This window comes from Zosterops lateralis (genome assembly GCF_965231275.1).
Source record: "Zosterops lateralis genome assembly, chromosome: 8".
Lineage (NCBI taxonomy): Eukaryota > Metazoa > Chordata > Aves > Passeriformes > Zosteropidae > Zosterops > Zosterops lateralis.
In genome coordinates, this window is record NC_139768.1 from 13749837 (window position 1) to 13775819 (window position 25983).

General features: G+C 36.2%; 1 protein-coding gene across 1 annotated transcript in view; it reads right to left on the minus strand.

Moving 5' to 3' along the window:
- LOC310912352 (adhesion G protein-coupled receptor A3-like) overlaps window positions 1-25983 on the minus strand; it is a 253587-nt gene that overhangs the window by 41723 nt on the left and 185881 nt on the right. Inside the window, exons 13-14 of the mRNA XM_083866869.1 lie at window positions 6680-6887; window positions 5549-5757 (exon numbers count right to left, since the gene is read on the minus strand). Of these exons, the coding sequence (XP_083722995.1) occupies window positions 5549-5757; window positions 6680-6887 (417 nt within the window). The remainder of the gene's footprint in view (window positions 1-5548; window positions 5758-6679; window positions 6888-25983) is intronic.

Consider the following 25983-nt stretch of genomic DNA (forward strand, 5'->3'; position numbering starts at 1 on the left):
ACAGATGTATCTTGTCTGCTCTCTGATGATAATTAAACCTTATTGATCTATCAACTTCCCTTGAGTAATCTTCTGGGGAAGACAACATGCAGAAAAGATGCATTTTTAAAATGCTGTATGGAAAGGAGCATTGTATGTTACATTTTAAAAAGTCAAGCCTGATTTTATTTCCTAGAGGGGATTCAAATCATGATGATACTGAAAAGTCACAGGAATTATCCCAGGAAAATGAATATTTACAAAACTTTGAACATTACAAACTGGTGTCTACAACTACAAGGCCTGTTAGTTGTTGTCTAATGAGAAATGGTCATTCATTCAACCTCTTAAGATGGTGTGAAACAAACCAAGACAGTGGTGAGCACTTGTGGCACATGAGGTGAACCTCATATTGGGCCACACTACCAAGACTGTACATGGCAGAGGGAGGGAAATGATTAATCCTTCTATTCACCCCTTATGGGCCCAAATCTCAACTATTGCGTCCAGTTTTGGGCACTTCAGCACAAAAATGACATGGCTGAATTGAAAGGAGCCCAGTAGAAGCCACCAAGACAATAAAATATCCCAAGGCCTGGATTCCAGGCATTTATCTTCCATCTGTTTTCCAAGAGTTGTCACATTTCACTGAGCTTTACAATCTGTATCCATTTACCTGCTGGCTGAAGTTGTACCATGATGAATGCAAGATCCATTAAGCCAACAGAAAGGAAAACAAACAGAAAGAAAGAGCTTCAGCCAGAGACCTGATTTGTGATAAAATCATTGCCTTTTGGAGGAGACAAGCCTGGATTTTTGAGCCCAATACCAAGGCAGTTTATGCTTTTTACAGAGCAAGTAATACATATTATTAAATGCAATTTAATAAAATGTACATGGAAGGAAAAAGAAATAAAAAGCAGATCTTGCTCTTAAGAGTATTCTAATTCCAAGGCTTTGTGCAAAAGAATGACAGTCAGGAATACTCTTAAAAAAGCAGCCTTTTCTGGAGGCTGGACTCAAGACTGTCCATATGGGCTAAGCATTCTCTGATGGGAATGAGCATCACATGAGCAGTGAGCAGCTCATGCCAGCTGAGGACTGAAGTGAAGAGCATGTGCCTCCTTGCAGGCTCTTCACACTGGGAAACATCTACACAAGTGCAGAGGAATCTAATTCCAGGGAATTTTGCAGTACAACAAATGTTAATTTTACATGTAGCAGGTAAATCTTCTGGATCACTTTCACAATCTTTGGTGCATATGCCTGCTAAGATCTATCCTGTACGTGTTTAAACTTGGTGTTTAAACATGAAAAAAACTTTGAAATGTTCGTTCTTTAACCTTTTGTTATAGGCAGTCTGATTTTTCAAAGTACAGAACAATGTTTCCACAGCCTGTTATGAGAAAACCCTGTGTTCTCTATGGGGAAAATGTCAAATACTGTAATTATGCCAACCTTCTAAATGACATCTCTGTAATACTTCCCCGACTCATGAATTAATTTCTCAAAAGGCTTAGACAAGCTGCTTAATTTGGAGAAGACCTGAAAGATGGAAGTTTAGAATCCTGTTTTCAGAACTGAACTTCATGAACAGGCTTAAAAATTCTGCAATTGTCTCCAGTAACAATGAAAATGTTGAAAAAGTAGCTTTTTTCATACCATATTGGAAAGACTTCTAAGACTGGGGAAATGCTTGCAAAACACCAAAAGAAGAATGCCCTCACTCTTACTGTGATCCATTCCTAGTATTCTACCTATCCTCTGTTTCTCATTCACATGGTTTTCCAAGGTTTGCTTCCAGAGCAGTTTCAAATACGCTCTGGTCTGCTCAGTCTCCTCAGCCCTATTGATCTCATATAACCTCCCCCTGAATGTATGCTACTTTTGCAAATAATTACTCCTTATGCACTTAAGCCAAACTCAAAAATCCAACAAACTCCACACCTATGTTGGTTGGAATAATATGACAAATTGTGATAAAATAGGAAAGAAGCTGCTTATGATTTTATGTTGATTTAATCTACTTTTAGGATTACAATTAGAAGTGCTAAGAATATTTATTAATCCATTTTATGTTAATTGGGAAGTATCATACTTAGATTTGAGAATTTTATTTGTGTTTATTTGGCAGATTTGAGGAAATTACTATTGACAAAGCAGTCTAAGGGGGGAAAGGAAATGCTGTATACAATTACAGTAATATCCATCACTATTGAATTCCTATTGTGTTCTAAGAAAAATGAAAGGAAGAACAGAGGACAATGTATGCCAAAACATATTTAGCAAATTTTGAAATTCATTGTTGCTATTGGATATTTTTGTCATCTCCTGAAGAATTATTACTCAGATATAGAGGTCTCTGGATTGGTCATAACATACACACATGTCGTCCTGAAAAATTAAAATACTGATATACAGCTCTGTTCACACAAGAGCATAAATACATAGTATTTAAGAAGCAAATACTAATCATTAGCTATAACAAAGCTTCAAAGTATATAAATTAATGATTTTACTCTAAAATAGAAAATTATATTGCAGAGTTCAGGACCCTAGAGGCCTTTGGACACCTCCAAAAGAAACTAGACTGTAACCAACTCTCCACCTCCTATAGATAACAGCAGAAAAGACAAAATAGAAAACTGTTCTAAACACACAGCACATGAAGTAAAAGGCAGGAATATAAAGTGGGAGGTAGTTCACAGTATTTCACTCTCACCTCTAGGACACACTACTCAAAACATTATCAGAAAAACAATGCTCTATTATGTCTGACTCTATTGTTTTACTTCTATTTGCCAGCCCAACCCAGAGCAAAGTGAGAGGCCAGTGAGGGAGGGAGCTTGTACCTCCTTTCCAACCCAACCTCCAAACTATACCTTCTCTCTCACTGACATCACTTGAACAACTGTCACAGAGAGAAATCAAATGGCTCTACATGACTCCTCTCACTTGAAGTATGCTCATGCTTATTAATTATCAATCGTAGTTGATAAATCCTTGATTGCTGCCTTTCTAAAAAAAGGACTCTAAAAAACCTTTACTTTAACCCTTTTCATGTTATATTGACATAAACAACTTCCATGAAAGCACCTTAGGAAACTTTGTCTTACTATTTAAAAAGGTGAGAAATCAGAATATGTGCTGTACTAACTACAAAATGGACAGTTGGATTGACTGAGACTTCTGTTTCAACTTAATCTACAGCAGGATGTACACGATTCTGATGGTAATGTAAAGCTTTAATGGTGCTTTTTAGTTTACAGATACTACTTCAGTTTTCTGCAATTACCCCAAACCATAATAATCAATTATGAATTTTTGTTGTTTAACAGATTAGAGAATTACAGATTAATGACATGTATCATGATATTGTAGCTAATTTCATTAGCTACACACCATATGTCAGGTATTTTGAATTTGCTGATGGTTTTTTGGTATTTTGAAATATATTAGGCATTTAGATATGAATTATTAAGATGCACATAGGCACTTTATACTGTTCATTTTATAAATAACGATGAAGAACAATGAAGTATTTCTCATTTCTGGTATGAGAACTGAACTGCCCAGAAAAGCATAGTTTCTATTAAATATAATAATCTTTGACTTTATTTTACAAAACAGTGATTAAGAAATAATACTTAAATAAAAATGTTTGGGCATAATGAAGCTACAAAAAATTTCCATTATCTGTTTGGAAAGATACTGGCTGGAAAATGAATTTGTGTGTGTGCATATTTATATATGTATATTTTAAAATTACTTGTCATCCTTTTCCTTAAAAGTTACTGTGAAACATGAGCTAAGAAACATATCCTATTGTTTGCTGCCATAGAAATTGCAAGGCAAGGGTGAGTCTAAGGTTCCTCTTTCTTGTCTTGCACAGATAAATTGGAAGATGCCCACATGAAAAAAAGCAAAGTCAAATTCTCATAACCAAACACAAGGCCTAAAGCAGAATTACAGACCAGATACAAAAGCTCCAGTAAAAAGTGCCTCAGTTGCCTTTACAGCTGTAGAAAAACCCATCTCCTACATCTTATCAGAGAAAAATGGGCTTTACAAACCAAAAATTAACTGCAGCCCTTGTGCCAGTATTCAACTTTCCAAACAAAAAGAAACGATGGAATTGGTTGCTTGAAAACAGTTAATTAACATTTAGTAACTACTCAAAGTTCAAGAACAACAGCCTGAACTCAAGCAGTTGAAGAAGGAGGAAGCCATTTTGGGTGTGGCACCTGCAAAGTCAACAGGTGCTTTCTTTAATTAATTTAGAAAAACATCATCAAAGCAAAATTATGATTCACATTCTGGGAAACAAGAGGCTGGAGGAAAAGGGAACTCATAGGAGCTGTAGAAAATGGGGTATATTTGATGCCATCAAATCTGACGAACAGCTCTTAAATTCTGAACAATTCTATAATGGGTGAAAATATGTTCAACTAAGTCTCAGGGAAATCAGTTCCTACAAAGTGGACGATAATATCTGCATTTAACTCGTGGGCACCACAGCTTTGTGCTATGATTGGCTGCCATCTGGGCTCCATCTGACAGCAGCAGATTGGTATTCTCTGCACACGTCCTCGCAATTCCTGTCGCCTGTGTTTGCTGTCCCTTACACACACACACAATACATTATTTACTCAACTATAAACATTTCTGTAATGTACACAAGCAGCATCTACAGTGCAATCATGCATCAGCATTCAAGAGCAATCTAGTATTAATAGGACACATGCCTAATCTTTTTTCAACTGGTTTATAAAAAATATTTTTAAGAGTGCAAGTATTTTCTAAAGCTTAGAAACCTTTCAGTTTCTTGTTCGCTTTCCTTTAGTCCCTGACAATAACAGTTCATTATTGTATGCATTATATTTTTGCTTTCATGAAGGTAACTTTCTGTTAAGCAGGTTAGTTAAATAACTGCAATGGGAACTGTAAGTGTGACTGAGAACAGAGCAAAGCAGCTGATGTGTTAGCACTGCACAGGAATATTTTTCCTCACAAACAGCAGTTTCATACGTAGGCTATCAGCATTGGCATACAAACCAAAACTCCTACAGAATCAACAAGGACAGCTCTGTCCATACTTAAAAGAGCAGAAGATGTTATTACTCTCCATTTATTAAATGATTCAACATTGCGGTATGCCTGCAACTAATTAGTATGATCAACACAGTGCAGGGCAGGAACAAAAGCAGACCAGCCTCTGAGATGTGCTGATGTAAAAGCACACAGGAGTATACATTTTTAAACCCTGTCCTATAATTTATAACCATTATGTACTAATCATTCCTTGATGGAACTTTCATTTATAAGACTGAAGTTAATGTCATTTCTGATTAGGCCTGTCTCAGGATATTAAAACTGACCACCAGGATCATTCACTTACTAGCAGTTAAGCAACTTACTTTTAGACTGTTTTATACTACACATCATAAAAACCCAGAAGGTCAGCTACTGACAAGTCAGAATGAAACAGATGCAGATAAAAAGAACATAAATGTATGGCAAAAGAGAAAGAGAGAAAAATATAGGTATATTTGCTAAGTCATATACTTACCATTAGCACTGCAAAGTTACTGAAGTGTGTACTCTGAATGGTGGTAATATTGCCTGCAGAACTAATTATGTGGCACCCTTCTCCCCACCAGCCTCCATGTCCATCTAGAAGGTCAAAATCCCAGAAGGCTGCAATGGGGTCTACACCCCGTGCAAAGTGCCTCAATCCTATAGTAAGAGGGCTGGTGAGGTTTCCAAAACTGCACCCATCTGCAAAAGGAACAAACTGAATCAGAGAGACGGAGTTGAAAACCCTTTAGTGACGAATGCTCTGTAAAGAGATCAGATACGCTAAACTACGGGGGAAAAAGCCACTGGACATAAAACCTTAATGATCAAAATCAAAGGTAGTGCTCACATCAGAGAAGTTTGCAATGGTAAAAATAAATCTGAACATTTCAATCATATATTGTGTCAAAATGATCTAATCATTCCTCACAAAAGAGACCTCTTTTATTGTTTCAGTTTCTTCAGTTACGACCAGTATTACATTATTGCCCATGTAACTGCAGAAACGGCTCAGTTTCGTGGCATGATTAATAGCTGAGACAATTCTGCACTTTGAAAGTCACATTCAAACATTTAAAAATGTTAATAGAAATGAGAGCACTATTGAGTATCGGACAAAATTAGTAAAATTGCATGGGTGAGTAATTAATCAAAATAATGACTCACTAGCACATACAATGTATGTGATTTAGACAAAAGTCTTTAACACCTGCTTTACACCCATTGTATCAGAAAGTATCCTGCTGAGTATTGATACATGCAACAGGGCACTACTCCCACTCCAAAAGCCTTATTTTTACTACTATCTAGGACATTAACATTGCAATTGTAAAGAGTAAAACACGGTTCTGTCCGATAGCTGTAAGAAGCAAGCATCTGTAACAACACAGTCAACAAACAGCAGCCCAGAATTTGCATTCTAGTCGTAGTGCAAGGGCATTTCTTTATTTGCAGGACAATCTGAATAAAATCGTGCAGATAGGAACAATTGCAAACACTGTACTAAGAACAGAGACTGTTTCCAGCCTCTCAGCACACTGCATACTCTACCCCTCTATTCTTTACACAAGCAAGTATACCGTAGCTTTTAGATTAAAGAAAATAATGCATAGCAGCTTCTCACCTATTTTAGCAAAAACAGCTGGTGTGGCAACCGTCCTACGTTTCCCATCATCTGCGAGATTTGATGAGTTTCCTGTGCTAGGAAAGAGTTTTCCATTCCGAAAGACAATAAACTGTAGCTTGCAAGTGGAGTTATCAACAGATTGCCAGGCTGAAGACTGAGAGAAGACAGACTGTGGCAAATGAACTGAAGCTACTGCTACAGCATTCTGTACAATGAGAAAAAAAAAGAAACATTTAAAATGCAAATCACAACAGGGTTGCTTTCATGATGTTTTAAACTCCTGTACAAGAAATGTATGCTGCCTTCCTTTTCCAACAGACTGGAAGCAACCAAAGAAGCACGGGCTGTAACCATGGGAATAGGATTGGTACAGTGCATATTAAAAGGGAAAACGTTTTGATTGAATGTGAGACTCTATATGGTCAAGCTCCCTGCTGCAGAGGTGAGAATGGTTCTTACCGTGCCTGCTAGAGGGTCCATCAACACTGCAGATCTGATTTAAAGAGACAACCTCTACCAGGTTTTCTCCTTCACTTAAAATAGAATCAGACAACTTACATTAAAACATTTCTCCGAAAGGGTACTTAAAGAGTATAAAAATAATTTTATTATTAAAACAAATTACATCTGCAGAGAACTGCAAGTGCAGCAAACAACACAGTTTAGGAAAATGCTTTTCCTTGTTTCATATAAGGAAAATAAGTTAACTATATTTTAGTCATGCAGGATTGAAAAATATTACAAACACTAATGTAAAAGAAGAAAACAAGACAACATTGGGAGAAAATGAATGAAGACTGTCAGATCACTATAATGGCTTTGAGTCGTGTATTCTATACCCTTTTACAAGCAGATAAATCCCTTACAGCAGAGCTATAAAATACACCAAACGTTATATTCTGAGGACTTCACTCCTCAAGCATTTTTTTCCTGCCAAAGTAGCAAACTAATCATTAAAGATGGAGATATTTACAAGGAATAACAAATGATGAGCAATGGGAAAATAAACAGGGAGTCTGTCCTGAGCCTTGATGTGAAAAGTGTATGTATTTAAAAACAAACAAACTACAAAATGTTCTAATTTGCATTTCCCCCAAGGGCAGAGTGGCTCTGTGCACATAATTTACATAGATTACCACAGTTTGCTCATAGCACATGTGCACTACCTATTTCAGAAGTAAAACAATGATCTTCACAACCATATAAACAAACACGACATTAATATACATCCATGTGCTAGGAGAAATACACATGTGAAAGATAAAAGGTGTAACAAATATCAGCAAACTAAAATGAGTATGAGAAGCATCTAGTGACCACGCAATAAATATGGAAGAAAAGCACGAGTACTCTGTGATGTCATTTGGATGTTTAAATAAAGAGATAAAGACTTCTGTACACCATTTCCTTACACCCTGTATATGTATTTTCAGAAGGTTTTCAGATTTTTAACAGTAAAAGGGCAAAACCATCCTTTTTAAAGTAAGTATTCAATCTAGCGATGCTGCTCATTAAAAGCACTCAGGAAAAAAAGAGCAAATAGCAACAGAACATTTTTACATTAGAATTTTAAATTATTATGAAGGCTTTAATTGGTATTAACTGAGCTAAACATCAAGCACTCATCCTGAGATTGTTCCCACTGTCTAATTCACTAAAGCTGTTATAATTGGCTTTATCTCATGCTTCTGAAAAAGACATATTTTACTCCATGATATCCCAAGTATCTGCATATGCTGAACTCCTGATGATACTATTTGGCCTTAAATGTACTATCAAAAAGTATGCACAGAGTTTTTTAAAAGTGTTATTTAACAAACCTCAGATCACTCTAGAGGACTTATGTGAAGATGTACAGAAGTGTAAGAGAGGTTACAGCGTGATTAACTTTACATTTATACTGGATTTTTATTATTATTCTGTGCTGGAAAAAGCAACAATGATGACATATTAAATTACACTAATTACTCATTATACACAAAAAGAGAAAGCTAGAAGCATATGAATAAGCTTATGATAATGAAGCCAACAGCTAAAGGCACTGGGTTAAGCGACAATGTGCTATGACTTGACAAAAGCAGCCCTACACAAACCAGAGAAAACAACAGGTTTATGGCACTTTTGCTAAGAGGGGAAATCATCTAATTTATTGTGGTTCTCTAATTGCTTCTCCATTGAGATTTACTGATACTGATGGGAAGAAGTAATGGTGTAGCCAGAGCTGGCCTGTGGGACTGGGGAGGTGGGAGCAGCAGCTGAAGCTCAGGGAGCTGGGGCAGGACCAGGCTGAACCCACCCCATCCAGCCCTGCTCAGCCCCTGCCCACAGAGACCCTGAGCACACAGCAGGGACTGGGGAACCTGCCCACCGTGCCCCAACCCTTCCCACAGGTTACAGCTCCACATCACAGGGGCAAGGGCGAATGCAGGGAAGAGAAGCTGCACATAGCTCACAAATGGAATTAGTGTGGAATGGTTGCACTGCTCGGGCTGACTGAGCAAATCTCAAACGTGCAGCAACATCAAATTATTTACTTGACAAAAAAGACACATTTACAGAAAACGTTTTCCTGCTCAGACTTCAGGAGAGCATTTTTCCCTTGTTGTCTGCTCAAAATGAATGTGAATAACCATAACACAAACTATTTAATGAACTTCACTAAATAATTGCCTACAGTCACTTCCTGGAGTACAATTTTATTGCAAATACTGCCCACTTATATTACCTGTTGCTTCAATTTTTTTTTGAGTGCAGTCGGTCTGGTGGAGTGAAAGGCAAAGGGACAGGGTATTCCTTAACTGGACAAATGTACACATAAACTCAAACTACTTGCTGCACATCAAATATTTGCTTAGAAATTCCTCAAAATTAAACATCCAACTGTCTGCTACAGCAACATGCCTGCCAACAAGATCCTGTGGTAGAATATTAATGAAAAATGCACAGTGAGAAGGCCCACACATTCACAATGCTGTTTAAAAATATGAATAAACACATTATTTTTATCTAAGATGTGTGAGAATTTTCAATATTATTCATTACTCATTATTCACATGAGAGGGATGTGGAACTGATCTGAGCACTGAGGTAGTTCCTATTAGTGTGGTAGAGGATGGAGGAACCTGACTGAAGGTTCAGTCTTGTATTCTGCTAACTTTGTGTGAGGTGAAATGTAAGTCAGGTCCCCACTCTTGCCTCAGTTTCCCTCTCACTTAAGTGAGATAAAAATTATGGCATTTATTTTGCCCTGTAAGATGCTCCAAAGTTCAGAGATGAAATACAATACCAACACATATTACTAAAACCAATGACAGCATTATTGTGCCTCAGGTGCTTCAAAATTCATATAGACCATCTCATTTTAATTTTTTTTATTTGGGCACCATATCACCACATTGCATATGAACTAAAATTTCTGAGCATTCTAGTGGCAAAAAGCTGCCTGCATCTCTGAGAAGGGAAAAAATAATACAGACCCACTATAGGAGCCGCAGCTTTTACAATGACAGGTCAGCACTGGCATCTCATATTTTCCTGGAAAAGCTTACAGTTTGTGTCAGCAATTCACCAGTCAGGATTTAGACATTCTGTGAGTGTTTCCAAAACAGAATGTCAATAATCCCATCATGACTCCATTTCACTTTTAGTCCTATTAAATGGATTGTACTGGCATTGATTAGAAAAAGGGAATCCTGAACACAGGGCAGATTCTTCTAAAGAGCATTTTTCTTCTGGAAAATACCCGTATTTTAAAATGAAAGCTATTCACAGACATCCACCCATTTGCACATAAATATGATAGAAATGATGCAAATTTCAAACCCTCTGAAGTGTCTTCCATGTCATCTGCTCAGATATCTGAAAATCTCCTGTGTGACCTGCAGCCAGGGAAAGAGGGCTTATCAGCTCTAAACCAGCTCTTAGGATTTTCTGGGAGGCCTCCTAGGACTCCTGGCTCCTAGGACTTCCTGGAACCTGGTCAAATTTCCAAAAAGCAGCATGAAAGGTTGTTTTAAACACTCCGAACCATAATTTGGGTAGCACAGTTTTGTAAGTACTTTTGAAATTTTGGGTTTTGTTTCCATTTTAGACCTGTGTGTGTGTGTAATTTTTCAAAATATCTGAGGCACCAAAACAGAACCAATAAATCCAACTGCATTCTAAAAGTTTTAAACTTGAATGAAAAATCTCATTTTAAAGAGAAAATGGTCCTCAGGATATTGAGAGCTACAGAAGCTTGGAATTCTTGCAACTCATGCATGTGTGACCCTTATTAAAAATCTTTTAAGGGAAAAATGAAAGATTTAAAGTGAAGTTGTTCCCTAGGCAGTTTTATTCTGGTAGCAGTCCATTCCTTATAATCAGTGCTAGCATTTAAAAACAAGGAGTTTTTAAGTGTTTAGGAAAGACAGCCTCTTGCCTTAGGTGCCTGTGATATGTTGGCCCTTCCACTTTCATAATTCCTTTAAGAGACCTGCTCCCATTTACCCTTGAAGCTTTGCTTTCCCATTACAGTGTTCTATTTGTCTAAAATTTAGCATAATACTGAGAAATCAAATTCATTATCAAACTATCATTGTCAAGAACCCTACTTGGTAACCACTGTGGAATGACAAAAATCAAACTATTTTCATTAACTCTTTCTTTTGTATGCCTTGGTACTAGATTAATTTTTGAGTTCAACCACAGTATTTCCATTTAAGGTAAACTATATTTCATAGGAAACCATCCAATTCCTACTCCTCAGAACAGTCGTAAGGTATATTTTTCCAGTCAGCAATTTCCTCAACTTAAAAACCAGCATCCTAACAACAGGTCAGAGGAAGTCTGGAGGGGAAAAGAAAAAGAGTAAATTAATTCACCTAAAACCTTGAGAAGAACTGGAAAAGCAGCTTCACTGTTTCCAGATTTCAAAGAATCTGATAAGGTGGTGTAGAGATCAGATGCAAGACACCATATATTAAATTATTAAAGATACAAGGGTGCTGCCAAAATAGGCACAAGCTATTTAAAGTTACCATAAAAAAAAGAGCAGAAACAAAGCTCTATAGGTAATAGCTGTATTATTAAATATGTACTGAGTTAACAGTGTGCTCATCATAATAAAATCAAGCAAATAAAGTATTTATATGTGTATAATAGATTTTATTTAGTCCCTCAAATATGACAGCAGATCTTTAGATGCAATGGAAGATTTCAGTTTATGGTTTATGTTGAAGGTTTAGTTGTTAACAAATAAGAAGAGGCACAATTGGGTTTTTTCAGCTGCCTCTCCTGGTAGATGTCTAAACAACACTCCTTTGTAATTATCTCAGCACAAAATATATGAGATAAGGACAGGCATTTGGCCCAGTGCTGTGAGGCTTTAGGTAGTCTGTTCATGAGTTCTGATCTCTTTTTCTGTTATGAAAAGTATCAACAAAAAGCCTTGTAAAATTTAGACCAGATGGGAAAGTACCAAATAAAGGTTTCGTAAATATAATGAAAACAATGCCAGTTTGAAAATGCACATACAAGGCAAGAAACTTGCCAGGTGCTAAAGAAACAGGATTGTATTTTTTATTTTTAATAGGATGATACCAAGCAAGGGAAGCAGGAGCTCCCCAGCCATGCTAACTTACCTACATAATCTTGCTACGAATTTGTCATTGTTTAACTGCGATTTCCAGAGTGCTCTTTAAACACAAGTCTGGAAAGGCTCAGGAATGACTAGCAGGTGAAAAGCAAAGTTTATATAGATTCCCAGGATGAAATGAAGCAATACTTCCAAAAATGCAGCATAAAATCACTCGACTACTGAGACAAAATTGCTATGCATGTTGGGGTTATTATGTGATAAAGTCATTATGTAGTAATTCTGTAGTGCACATCCATCTCAATATCTGGAAAACAAAGTATGGAGTCCAAGACATCTTTGTTCTAGCCAGGCACAAAATGTGGTTTTATGCACAGTGAAAACGTGGCATCAATAAGAAATATATGAAAATTGCATCAAAAGATACAAAAAAATCTTAATTTTTGAAGTTGTCCCTAATTACTAATAAAAAGTTTTCTAGAGTCACGCTATAGAAATAGATTTAGCAAACAGCACTGAAATTTTAGAAAAGCTGATAATGTAGAATAATCTGGAAATCCAATTATCAGTAGCCCTTTTCTGATAAAAGTAAAATCCAAAATTCTCCACATTAGGATTTTATATTTCATATTTTAAACATCTTCTAAACTTTCTAAGAAAGTGAAAATATGTGCAAATCTACAAGCAACAGCTGACCTGTTAAAGAGCTATTGTGAAGGAAAACGTGATTAAAAAAAAAAAAGAGAATTTAAAGAAAAAGGATGTGAATGGAGACAAAGTACGCTTACCAAAGGCAAATAGTGCCAGACCCAAATGATAATTCTTGGTAACTATTTTTCCAGACAGGGCAATACAATTCACCTGATTTCTTTTGTGACATTAAGAACTAGGAGCAATTAGGTTCAGGTGAATAAGGAACAAGCTACAATTGATAACATTGATAAATTATTTACTTTGAAAGGAGAAAACAGGCTGGAGTGAATATATCCAAAGTTTGCATGAAAATCAGCTTAAAGACTTCCAATTTTCGCTTGATGACCTTGAAACAAAGAGGAATGTCATCTAAGACAATGTTCTAAATCATGTTTTACATATTTATAATGAGACTGTCTATTATAAGCTGATGAAACAGGCCACTTTGGAAAGCAAAAGATAAGGACAAGGATGTGAAAGCACTGGTGGATCACAGGATGACTCAGAGCCACTATGATTTAAAAATTAAAAAAAGACAACAAATACAATCCAGAACATACAAGATGACTCATTTCCATGTAAATATTCTGATTTTGAAGGCCTAATCAGAAATATAATACACAATTTTGATCAACTCGGCTGAGGAAAAGTCAGTCCAGAATAGAATGGATGTAGAGGATGGTTATTAGGATCACCCTTAATAATTTCTTTCACAAGGGAAGAATAAAGGAGCTTAGCTTTGTTAGCCTGGCAAAATGAAAGTCATGTAAGCAAATGGCCAGGATGAGCACAAGGACAAATAGGGGCATGAGCCAAGAGCAAAAATGCAGACTCAAAATACGGAAATATTTCCTACCCTTTATAACTGAGAGGGTGGGATACTTTTCAGGCATTATGGACACAGAAAATTATCTACTCTTGAGAGAGTATTTGAAAGCTCTACGACAGAATTACAAAATGAAGTTAGAAAGGTTTGATTTGTTTCTCTGTTTTACAAGAAGTGTTTAAAATTCCTTCTAAGAGCTCCTGAATTTCCTGATTAAAAGAATTTTTGAACTTTCTACTTACATCCCCAATATATAGCTAATAGAGCTCATAAAAATCTCACCTGAGAAGAAAAAGAGTAAAAAAACCCTATAAAGACACAGTAGGAAAAAAGTGTGATAAAAAAGTGGGAAAATTATATTATTTTTTGAGAAACAAGTCTTTTGAAAACACGCTTGACACATGTAAGAGCTGCAGGCAACAAACTTTTTCAGGCAGAACTACATGACTGCCTTCAATTCAGAGTCCACAACTGACTTGCCATATTGCAAAAAGTTATGCCAAAGAAGGCAGAAAATTCACCTTCCTGGGAATTTAAGAGTTCGTAAGGGTGGCCTCTGAGTTATCAGTTAGAATTTATTAGGGTTTTGGGGATGATCAGTGAAGTCTTAAAGGATTTTACACGCACTCCAACATTCACACTATGAGCTGTGGACCTACAGAGACTCACTGCAGCTTCATTTTTAAAAAGTATGGCTTCTGGCAGTGCACTCTACAGGAAAACTCATCCTGTCAGGAGTTTGGTTCACTGGGCCTGTCAGGGGTGCATTAGCTTCTAGAAATGCTGCATTTTGCTCTAAACAGCCTGTGATGAAGGAGAATTTTCTCTTTTTATTTAGAAGCTCAATTAATCTTCAGGCATTAAATGTATTAATTTTTTCAGGAAAGATCATTAGAATATTCAAGTTTACTACACTGGTACTGTGGTTTTAGCTGTTGCAGATGAACTCAGAGGATGGGATGGATAAACTGCTAGAATTTGAAAATATAAGGACAACAAAACAATTTCATGAGCTGTCTATGTGGAACTTTCAGCTACATAATTGCAAAGCTATCTCCATGGATCTTAGGAGGGACATCATAATTATACAGAATACCTAACTAACCAAAATATCTTCTACAGCTCATTGACCACCAAATTCAATTGCACATAAATATTACCAGTTTAGAAAAAGGAATCATGTGAATTCTGGCATACATAAGTTTTTTTGCCATGGTAACTTTTAATTTATTTTTTTATCTAGGTGAATTGTGTTAATGTAGACCTCATAAGAGTATTTCTGCATAGCTTAGTGATTATCATCTATAACAAAATATTATGAATGAGGACAAAGAATATTTCCCAACAGTCAGACAAAGTTATTTCCAAAGTTATTTCTAAAGTTGGAGAGGCACAATTTGATTAAAAGGAGATGGGCTACTCTGTGGCTTCTATGCATGAGAAAATTTACTTGACACTAAACAAAATTCATATGCATTTTAGTAGAGTGCATACATACCATTACAGACATTACAATTTTTCTAAAGACTTGGATAATTTGTATTGATACAATTATGAGTAGAGAGTGATGCAACTATTAGGTAATATAGTAATTCAAAACTGAATTCAATGAATGTACATTGCAATTATTTAATCATACAAGATGATAGGACTTCTGATTTCATTGACGTGATATTCACGTTAAATAAATATAAAGTTCATCTAGTAACTTAAGTGGGAATGTAGTGAAAAAGGGGGTTTTTTAATATTCGTTTTTTAAAAATAATTTTTTAATAAACTATATTGATACAATTTTCCTGGGACAAAGTGAGCTTCTACATTGCCTATGATATACGGAAGTCCAAGTGTTTTTCTGATGCTGCATGACTGCAATGAAATGCTGATATTGCTGCTTGATGGCTACTGAAACATTGTCCCTCTCTGATACCAGAGGAAAGCTGAAACTGCTGAAAATAATTTTAGGAATTTTGATTCTTTAGGAAGTGAATTTAAAAATTTCAGACCATGAAATAACTCAATGTTCTGATTTTGAATCATTTGGACATTATCATCAAGAATGATTTCTGTTGCCTATAGTCATTAAACAATTCAGACCCAGCAATACTCTTGCAAGCTGTAACTTAGGCAAGGCAAACATTTCTAGATCACTACATTCCTTTGCTTTGTTATACAGAGACAATTAAGTATGTGAAAAAGAAAGCAAAAGATGCCTTTTCCTTTAGTTCCTTTTTATACAGAGTCACCTCTCCTTTCCTTCTGTTGCAGGATACAATTTCACTATCCTCACAATAGTCAAGAAATTACACCTCCCCAAGAGGAGCAAATATGATTTCTTCCCTCCTGTCCCAAAACTAATTTTTCCATTTTGAAAAACAGATATATCTTTATTTCCAACTTGACAAAACAATAATTTGCTTTCTGAGTTTCAGCCATGTAGTCAATTTATCAGTACAGTCAGAAAGGTCATGTCATAAGAAGAAATGTAAAAAAAGGAAGTGAAGTGAGTGCAGTTACATCAGCAAGAGAGGCTCTGTGTCACAGACATATTTGCATTTGGATGAAAGTACTCAAGGGCCTTGAGCTGCATGGAGCTAAAGTGGATGTGTGTCAGTGATGGCAAGTGACATTTTCAGAGAATTCTTGTAACTGAGATGTTGAGCATGAAGGAGAAGACACACTCCACTACTGCCAGTGCCTGAAGTTATCAGGAGCTGCTACTGCCCAACACTCCCATGCAGAATCCCAGACCCAGCTCTCTATGTCTCACACACATATTCAGGATTCTGACACAAAATACAAGATATTGAGCTCAATATGACAATGAAATGTTATTCAAAATTTCACCTCTGAAATTCAGCTCTGGCCAAATACCATGCATACTGATACATCCACAGGCACATTGTGTCTGTAGTTCATGTGAAAATCTGTGGTGTTGGTCCTTTAGTTCAGCCAGAAAACATTCAGAGCCAAGGAGAACACTTTTACCTCCAGCTGAATCATGTGTACTCACATTGTTCTCATCACAGACCACTAGTTTATCTGGATACACCTCTGTTCTAATAAGAGCTTAGGGACTATCTACCTTGATTGATTCTACTATGTTTTTCTATGAGTTTTGTCACAGAATTATGGGAAAATCAAAAATATTTGCTAGCATTATCCACAGTAAAATCCAAATCCAATCACAATGGAAGTAAAGTCTGAGTGAACCTTGCATCACACCAGATCTCCACCACCTACTGATCACTTTATACACTCCTGTTAGTTTAAGAAGGTTGGAAGAAACTTACCTCTTATTTATTAATCTTTTACAGATGCTAAGGAAGCACCTAAAATCTGTACAATTTTTTGTTCATTACCACATAAATAATCACTTGACATAGTCTTTTTAATTTTAGTTCTGAAAGCTGACTGAATTAAAATCTTAATCCTCTAGTCAAATCAAGTTTTGTAGCTCAGCTGCTTGTGAAATAGTGATGATGTTCCCCTGATTAAGACTTTAAAATATTGCACACATTATCAGTACTTGTCACCTCTCATCACTTAAAAATGCCTAGTTTAAATTGGCTGAGGATGGTGTAGTATTTCTGGGGCAGTGTGCACTCTCTCCCTCTCAGTCAAATGAGTCCCTTGGATTTCAGACACCAGAGGTCCCTTGATACTTCTTACACAGTGACTGAATCCAGGTGAGGTCTGAACTAAGTCCAGGAGGAGAATCTCCTCATTCCCATTCAGTGACTGCTGAGAACGAGGATTCCTAATATAATGCAAGAGATTTGTGATATAAGAGATTCCTTCAAATACTCAGATAGGTGCTAACCTACCTAAAGTTACACAGATGAGACTTGTATAGTAATAACTGAGAACTCACCTCAGTCTTCTCTTCCCATTTCTTAGATCAAACAAAAGAGAAAAATAACTATCTTAATTCTTCCAAATATAAAGCTGCTTTCAGTTTTCAGTGTACTGTACATGACTGAATGGGAAAACATAGCCTTTTTGTCTTGCTCATGGCTTTTGAATTAATAGAAGTTTTCAAGTATTAGTGCTGCAGGGCCTGCATATTGAAAAAGCAACAGCAACATATTCATTAAAAATAATGGTGTATATTCCATGAAGTGTTCACTTTTAAAGTCTTGTAAATTAATTATATAAGCAGCAAATTTGCAATTTAATCAGTAGAAAAATGAATTGGCTTACATTGTTATACTGCAAGTATTCACAATGGTTTGAATATTCTTGGTCTTTCCCTCTTGCTCTACTGATTTTCTAATCTTTTTCTATAAAGGTCAATTCCTCTGGCATCAGTATATTTAATGTGTTCAAAAATTTTTACCAGAGGCCTTTATTTTAAAGGACTTTATTTTACCAGTCAGGCGCATCCACAGTGTGTATAATTCAGAGATTCTCAAGGACTTCCACTGCCACATTTGATGGATTTTCTTTTTTTTAAAGTGTGTTATCATTCTTGCTGAATCACTTCCAGTCTCCTATTAAACTGATATGCTTTTATTTTGGAAAGTAGCAATGTTCATTTTCTAACATAAAAACTTAATATGTTTCACCATTTCACTACCTTTTCCTTCTGGACTTCCCAGTTTTACTTTCTGCATTAAATTCGATGGGAGCACTTTGGTGAATCCTACACATGCACTTCTGGACTTTTACTACTGCTATACCAGATGCTGACATGAGTACCTGAGAGTATGAATTAATTATTTAGAGCAAGGATCTGAAAGAAATGTGCTCAAGTAGGAAAAGGGGGGGAAAAAATCGATACAGAAAAAAGCTGAGTCTCTCATGCCAAGGACTAACATCATGTACAAAATTAATAACTAATATTATTAGCTGAAAGACAGTGTATTTTTTAAAAACTGGCAGAGTCCCAAATTGTCTATCTCAGCAATGAGAAGTACTTTTATCATCAGGAGTTCTGAGTCCTGGAAGCTCTGTATATCCACAATGATGTGAAAACACTGCTGCCAAGGGCACAGACTCTACTAAAATTTGTATTCTCATTCTTCTTTATGAACTAACATAAAGAAAAAGTGTTTTTATAGTAATTACGAAGGTCTAGAAAAGAATAATTAGCAAACTAAAAAATGGATTTTGATCCTATTCTCCCAACTACACCTAGAGCACCTAGAGTTATTGTCTTTTGTTTCTTTCACATAGGACACATAACCTGAGAAGCAAAGGTCTTCTCTTAAGCACAGCATTAAGTGAATGTCTCAGCTTTAACAAAATGAAATAACTTCAGTTAATCTTCTGTTTTCTTCCACAAATAAACACAAAAATAAAAATTGATTGGCTATTTTGTGCTCTTCTGCCATCCTAAATTTTTATATTCCAACATTTCTTCAATAGATGCAGATTAAAAATGCAGTGACAGTCATAAGAAAACAAAATCATATTCACTGGTCATAGATGTCTTACTTTCTGTCTCCTAATCATATCATCTTGCTGGGGCTCTTTGAGGGCCACACCAAAAGCATATTCACCATATGGGTTTGAGATCCTCTAGCTTTTTAGATACACTTTTTAAATGTCTTTGTTGAAACGCAATAAGCCAAAAATTATGCAGTTCAATATCTGAACAAAGCATTTTCTTAGTCTGTAACACCGACATGGAGAATTCAAGATACTTGCACTTGCTAAGCCATGGTCTATTCAGCAACATTGTGTTAGCATTACTCACCAAGTGGAATTAAAAACTGCACTACAGTTACCATGACAACCAGCTGTCTCCCACATACAGCATCAGTTTGAATTTGTGCAGACCATTTCTAACAATGATTTAAGTCAACAAATTCAGCATTACCCTAAGGTAAAAATCTGGTTTAAGAACAAATAAATATTTTCTGTTTCATAATATTACTTAGTTCACTACATTAAATCCAAGTAGGACTTGGGGAGATTTCCAGAGAGCTGCAGTGACTTTTCTTAGAAATTAAAGGTGAATAGTAATCTGCTCAATACAAAGTTGAGGACCACTAAAATTCTTAATCCCCTGAACATGCAGGAAGCAAATGGAGAAGAGACACTGTAACATTCATAGAAGAGCTTGTGAAGAAAATGCATTTGAATATTTATTTAATCATTTTCTAAAATTTACATTTGAATGATGCTGTTGATTACCTTGGGTAGTACCACTAACATCATCAGTGTGCACTTGCTATACAAATTCTTACTAGACAAGAAAGCTTAACCCATGTTCATCAAAAGTATCAACCAGCAATTCTCCATCGCGAAAATAACCTGAAACTTGGACTATCATTTCTGTGCTGGAGAATTCTTAAATAAAATCCTTTTCTGGTAAACTACTGGATTTGCTGCGTTTTGGTTGGCTGGTTGATGGGTTTGCTTTTATTTTCAATAATCAATTTTAATGGAAAGAGAAGCTTCAGCTGCTTTTTAAACAGCCAAGCAACATGAAGTAACAGGAATACATCATATTTACAGTATCTGGTACAACTTCATACAGTTGCATGTCTGGTCATCAGCATGAAGGAGCCACCTGGCTACTTCAGATCCTTTTGACTGCCAAGGATTCTTGCGGTAAATGGTCAGATTTGACTGTGGTTGTTTAGCCTGGAGAAAAGGAGGCTCTGGGGAGACCTTACTGCTTTCTACAGCTACCTGAAAGGCACTTGGTTGAAGAAGTTTGGTCTTGTCTCCTAAGCAATTAGGATTAGGCAAAATGGCATCAGCCAGGGGAGGTTTAAGTTGGGTATCAGAAAAAATGTCTTCACAGAAAGGGTTGTCAACCACTGGAGCAGGCTGCCCAGGGAGGTGGTTGAGTCACCACCCTTGGAGGTATTTAATAAACATGTTAGGTGTGGCAATTGAAGATATGGTTTAGTAATGGAATTGGCAGTGCTTGCTTAATGGCTTGACTCAGTGATATTCGAGCTCTTATCCAATCTAAATTATTCTATATTTCCATGATTGTCCTTGGATAAACACATAATGGCAATGATGAACAGATTTGCTTCAGAACAGTAGGATGTATAGCTCTGAGGGAAAACAAGAACCTCCACAACAGCATAAAACACACATATCAATTGTCCATTTGTACACTGATGGTGGGGACAGAGAGGAATATAAATGCTTAAAAAAAGATGGCTAAGATATTAAAAATGTAATATATAGTCAAACTAAAGGTTACAAATTAATAACACTATTCTTTATGTAAGCAACTAAAGAAATCAAAGGCAGAAAAAATAGAATCTGTATTTACTAAAGATACTGTAAATATTGCATACTGAACTAGGCACATATTAATGATACATTCTACACTCACTCATTTTTCTGGGATGAAGTGCTACAACTAAACATTACTGCAGATTTGCCATTTGGTACATGGTATAGCACTTGTTGCATTACAGACCACAAAAACACATCAGGAAAGAAAACTGATCAAACAAGTGTAATGCATTTAAAAGCAAAACATTCAGAGGCTATAAGCAAACTGATGTTATGAAAAATATTTTCCATCTGTGATTGACAATTCTTGAATCCTAAACTTCAGGAAAATACATCCAATAAAAAGTTTTAGTTTTAATATAATACTATCAGTTTTTAATTTCATTTATGGGAGAATGCTGGTCAGAGGACAAAGTCAGAAAAATAACTATAATCATAGATTAATATCTAAGAGATTGAGGAAGGAAATAGCACAGAAATTCATTCAGCTCTGGATCACTGTGGACACATTCGTTATCAGTGACAGGCAATGTGAAATCAAGCACACACTGAAATCAAACCCTTCTTTAAGGTTACACTAAACTGAACTGACAGGAACACTACATGCAAGAAAGAAAAAGAAATGGATTTTCTATATAGCACTTCAATCTTCAACAATAGGAGTGCATAACGTTTAAATGTTAAAACAGAAGACTTCAAGGGAGAAAAGAGGCAGAAAGCAAGAGAAGGAATAAAATATAACCTGAGGCTCCAAATCCACAAACTCAGATAGGAACAATTATTTTTTGCCAGCAAAAAGGCTGCACAGTCAAAGGTAAATGACAATGGGAAAACAATTTACTGAATTGTTACTGTGTTTCAACAGATTTGTAATAACCCATTACCTCCTAGATTAAGCTGTAGTGTAATATCATAAAATAAAATACAAATTAAAAGTAAATCAAGATGATAATATAGGCAGATGTGAATCATTCTGCCCTGAAGCTGCATCTATACCCTTGTGTCAAAGATGCCTTAATAGGGTTCAAGTAGCATTGCTAACATTAATGGATATTTTCTTGTTACATTTCAAAAAAGTATTTACAGCACAGTTAAAAAAATTATGGTTCTATGATTATAAACTCAGGCAAAAGATCTTTCAGGTAACAATTTAAAAAATAGGAAAAAATTATTCAGTTTCACGACTGTGTTCCTCTAAAATAGGTCTCACCAAAAATTTGAATAAACTTCAGATATATGCTTCTTGAATACAGCTGATTTATGGGTGTGCCTGTATTAAAACTTTAGTTTAGATTGGGAAAATTGGTCCGATATTCTGATATTATTTTCATTCTGTCACATTCATATCTGAATGCCAATTTTCCGATGAGATCTCCACTGCCATGATTCCACAAAGCCCTCTCACAGGGCACAACGTGGATTCCATTCCAATGAAACAGTGACAAAATGTAACTGATGAGTTACATGGGAGCCGACAAGACCTAATCTCAACTCCAAATATATGATATTGCTGTTGGATTCTCAGTTATGCTCCACAGATTTGGACCTGTTGCATTGCATTGCCTATTAAAGTGGGACTAAACAGTTCTCCCTTTTTACAAATTCCTTCCTCCCTTCTGTGATTCAGGCCTCTCCTGGTTCTCTTCCTCTAAAGAGTGGCTTTTATTTGTATATTCCTAAAGCCTCAAAGACAACTAAAATGGAGATCCTCCTCGTCCCTATGCTCTAACCATCTTTTTCTCCTTTTTTATAAAACTATGGATAGCTGTGCAATAGTTGCAATCATTTCAGCCCGCACACACAGCAACTGGACTGTGGTCTAATCATTGCAGCTTACAACAGGTAACCTCACCTATTGTCTCCCTAAGGGACAGCCAGAACTAAATAGCTTTTTCAAATTAAAGGCAGTCCACAAATCCAAATTAGGATGAAAATCTTCATCTCCAGACATTAATTGCTATCAATAAATCCCCTTGAAACAGATGTCAATCAGGCAATTAAAACCTAATGAAAAGACAGGAGAAAGAAACAGGGAGAAGAAGGAAACAAGGAACCTGTGGTCTCCCAGATCATTACAGGGACAGCTGATCTGACCTTGCAAATGATTTTATTAGAATAATAGAATACTGCCACAAAATCTTGCACCTTACCTATTCAGGTGACTAATATAGCAACACCACCTCGTTTAAGAAAACTGCCTCCATTTTTGGGGTCCTGAAACGTGCTGTAACTGCTACATTTACCCATATGAGGAAGAACTCACATGGGGGAAAGGAAACCAAGCTCCAGAAGTAACATTGTGGTCAGGCCCTAAGGTATCTGCAGGACAGCATTTGAAAAAGCCAGGTTAAAAGCCAGAGCAAAACAGAAAAAGCAGCTTCCCTCTGTAACTCCTGAATCAGGACTGCAAAAAGCCAGAATACACCGCTCAACAAGAAGGAAATACCATTAATTTATTTGGTTGACAAGGACAGAAAAGCTAAGGCCTGACATGCCAGTATTTTTTCACCTTGTAGGAAAGTCCTAGGATTTGTTTCTTAGACATAAGGGCACTTCAGCAACCCTTTTTAAACCCAAAAGCTGAAGAGACTTGTGATGACTTAAGTTTTTGTCATCACTCTATTTCCATCACTATTTTTATAGCAGTTTTGGCAAGCAGAGATTTGGATTACACTCTTTTTATCTAGAGAGGCTGGCATTTCCTCTTTGAATATAAATATTCTAACAATAATATGTTACTATTCCCATTGCTGATTAACTGCTGAAGGTAGACAGAACAACTCAATTTTACAATCAGTCTCTATTCCTTAGAAACACCAACCTTTTTAATGTTTTAAAGTATGTATTTATTTGATCACATTTTAATCTAATCCTGAAATATATTTTCCTCTGAAGCAAGGGAAAGGTAGTAATTTAAAAATGAACATTTTGAAAGACATTTTGATGTCTGACTAGTTAGTGGATTGAATCAATGAACTGAAAAAATAAAAATTATTATTTTTTTCTGAGCAGTTAACCTCTTTTCAGATATACATGAAAGAATTTATACAATTTCAATTGGCATTTCCAGTCTTACAGTGAAAATAAGATTTTCTGTTATGGAGATAATCAAATAGGATATTTTTAAGACGTGGCTGACTGAAGCAATTAAGCCAATTCAAAAGTGGTGTTTTAGATAGGTGAGTACATAATGAACTGAGAGTTCCTGAGAGAAGTCCATAATTACGTAAGGTGGGCGGAAGTGGACAGTAAAATTGAGTCTGCAGGCAAGAGTTGTTGTATATACCAATTTGAATAGCTAAAGCAAAACTTTCAAATTTATTATATTTGAGAATTTCACAGATGGTTTAGAACAGAACGTTATAAGGGTACCAGAGGTTTTAAAAGTGTGTGATTTTTTTTCCCCTGCTTAGGCTTCTCTATCCATTTTTCATTCATGATTTAAAGAAAAGATACCAGAATTTGAAAGATGCTGTATATAAAAGGCATGTGCAATATGCATTTTGCCAGTCGATTGTATGTATCAGGTTATACATGCTGAAAATGTATCATAAGCCTTAGTCCAATAATATAGTTAGATTTGTTCTGGTAGAGTCCACTTCAAAAAAACCTTTAATTTTGTAGTTTGATGTATAGCACACATCCTTTTTGTTGTATGTGTAGGAGAGTTTGCAATTTCACACCGTGAACATTAATTATCACTTGCTGTATGTACCTTGTAGAAACAAACCCATCTAACAAAGCAAACAGAAGGAGTGCAAGTCAATATCAGACTGTTTTTCTAAAGAAAGAGAGCACATGTACTCTTCATGCAGGAAATACTGATAAATGGCACCTAAATAATATCAGCAGTTCAAGAAAGAATGCAGCAGATCATCAGCTACTCAACAACTCTACACTGCAATGCTAATTTACAGCAGTTCAGGGTGTGCTGCAGTCTTTTCTCTGCATCTCAGTGAACATATGGGAGTTAGTAAAAATATTGCATGATTTCAAATCCAGACTCTGTGTTTTCACTTGTAATTTTCAGCAACAAGCAGGATTGCTTATCCTAAACATTGAAGGTCTTTCCTGGCTAATCAATGAAAAACTTAACACTGTTATTGAAAGAGGCAGAAGCACTGAGTGTAGGCCAAAGTTTGTCTAAAACAGAATCATTTCTTGTCGAAAACCAGATTTCTTCACTTTGACAAAACAGTGATGGAGAGGATGTCTACATAAAGCATGACAGGCTAGAGAATAGATTTATTGTATTTGTTTCAAACCAGAAGAACCTCCAGTATGTGTCCTTTTGCTCACATGGTAAATGACCAATTGATTTTCTTGTCTCTGTTCAGCAGTAAATAACCTCATAAACATGGCAAGGTAAGGGCAGACATCCAAAATGTCCCAGTTTTGTCCAGCTATTTGTGTCTACCAGGAATCAGAGGTACACCGTGAGAAGCTGAAACAAATCAGGAGTGCAGGCTTCCTTTCATTACTGCACTGGGGTACAAAATGTCTCTAATACGACATAACCTGCCTTTGAAATTGCTTTTCCACACATCTGAAAGGGTCATTTTCATGTAATTACACTCTGTCGTATTTGATACACATATTAACTCTGCAATCCTCTGTACTGGCATTACATCAATACACTGCAGATCACACCAATATATGTCCACTGTTACGGAGGTTCAGCCCCTTTCCTAAATTCCTAATCCCACCATCCTTTAGCTCCACAAGTCCAACAACTAGAATTCATCAGGAAACCCTGTCTCGGTTTGAAAGACAGGTGTCTGCTAGGGAAGGCAGGAGCCTCCTCTGGAATGGAGAATGTAAACTCCTTCCCTCCAAATCATTTTGAAATTAAAGGGGCTCTCAAGTAAAAATATGAAGATAAGAGTAACACTTCTTTACTAGTATGCGAAACAAGGCAAACAAACAACCACTCTGGCATTAACAACAAACAGCACCAGGAACCCAGTGAGAGCCTCTCGGCCGAGACGGGAAGGGATGGAG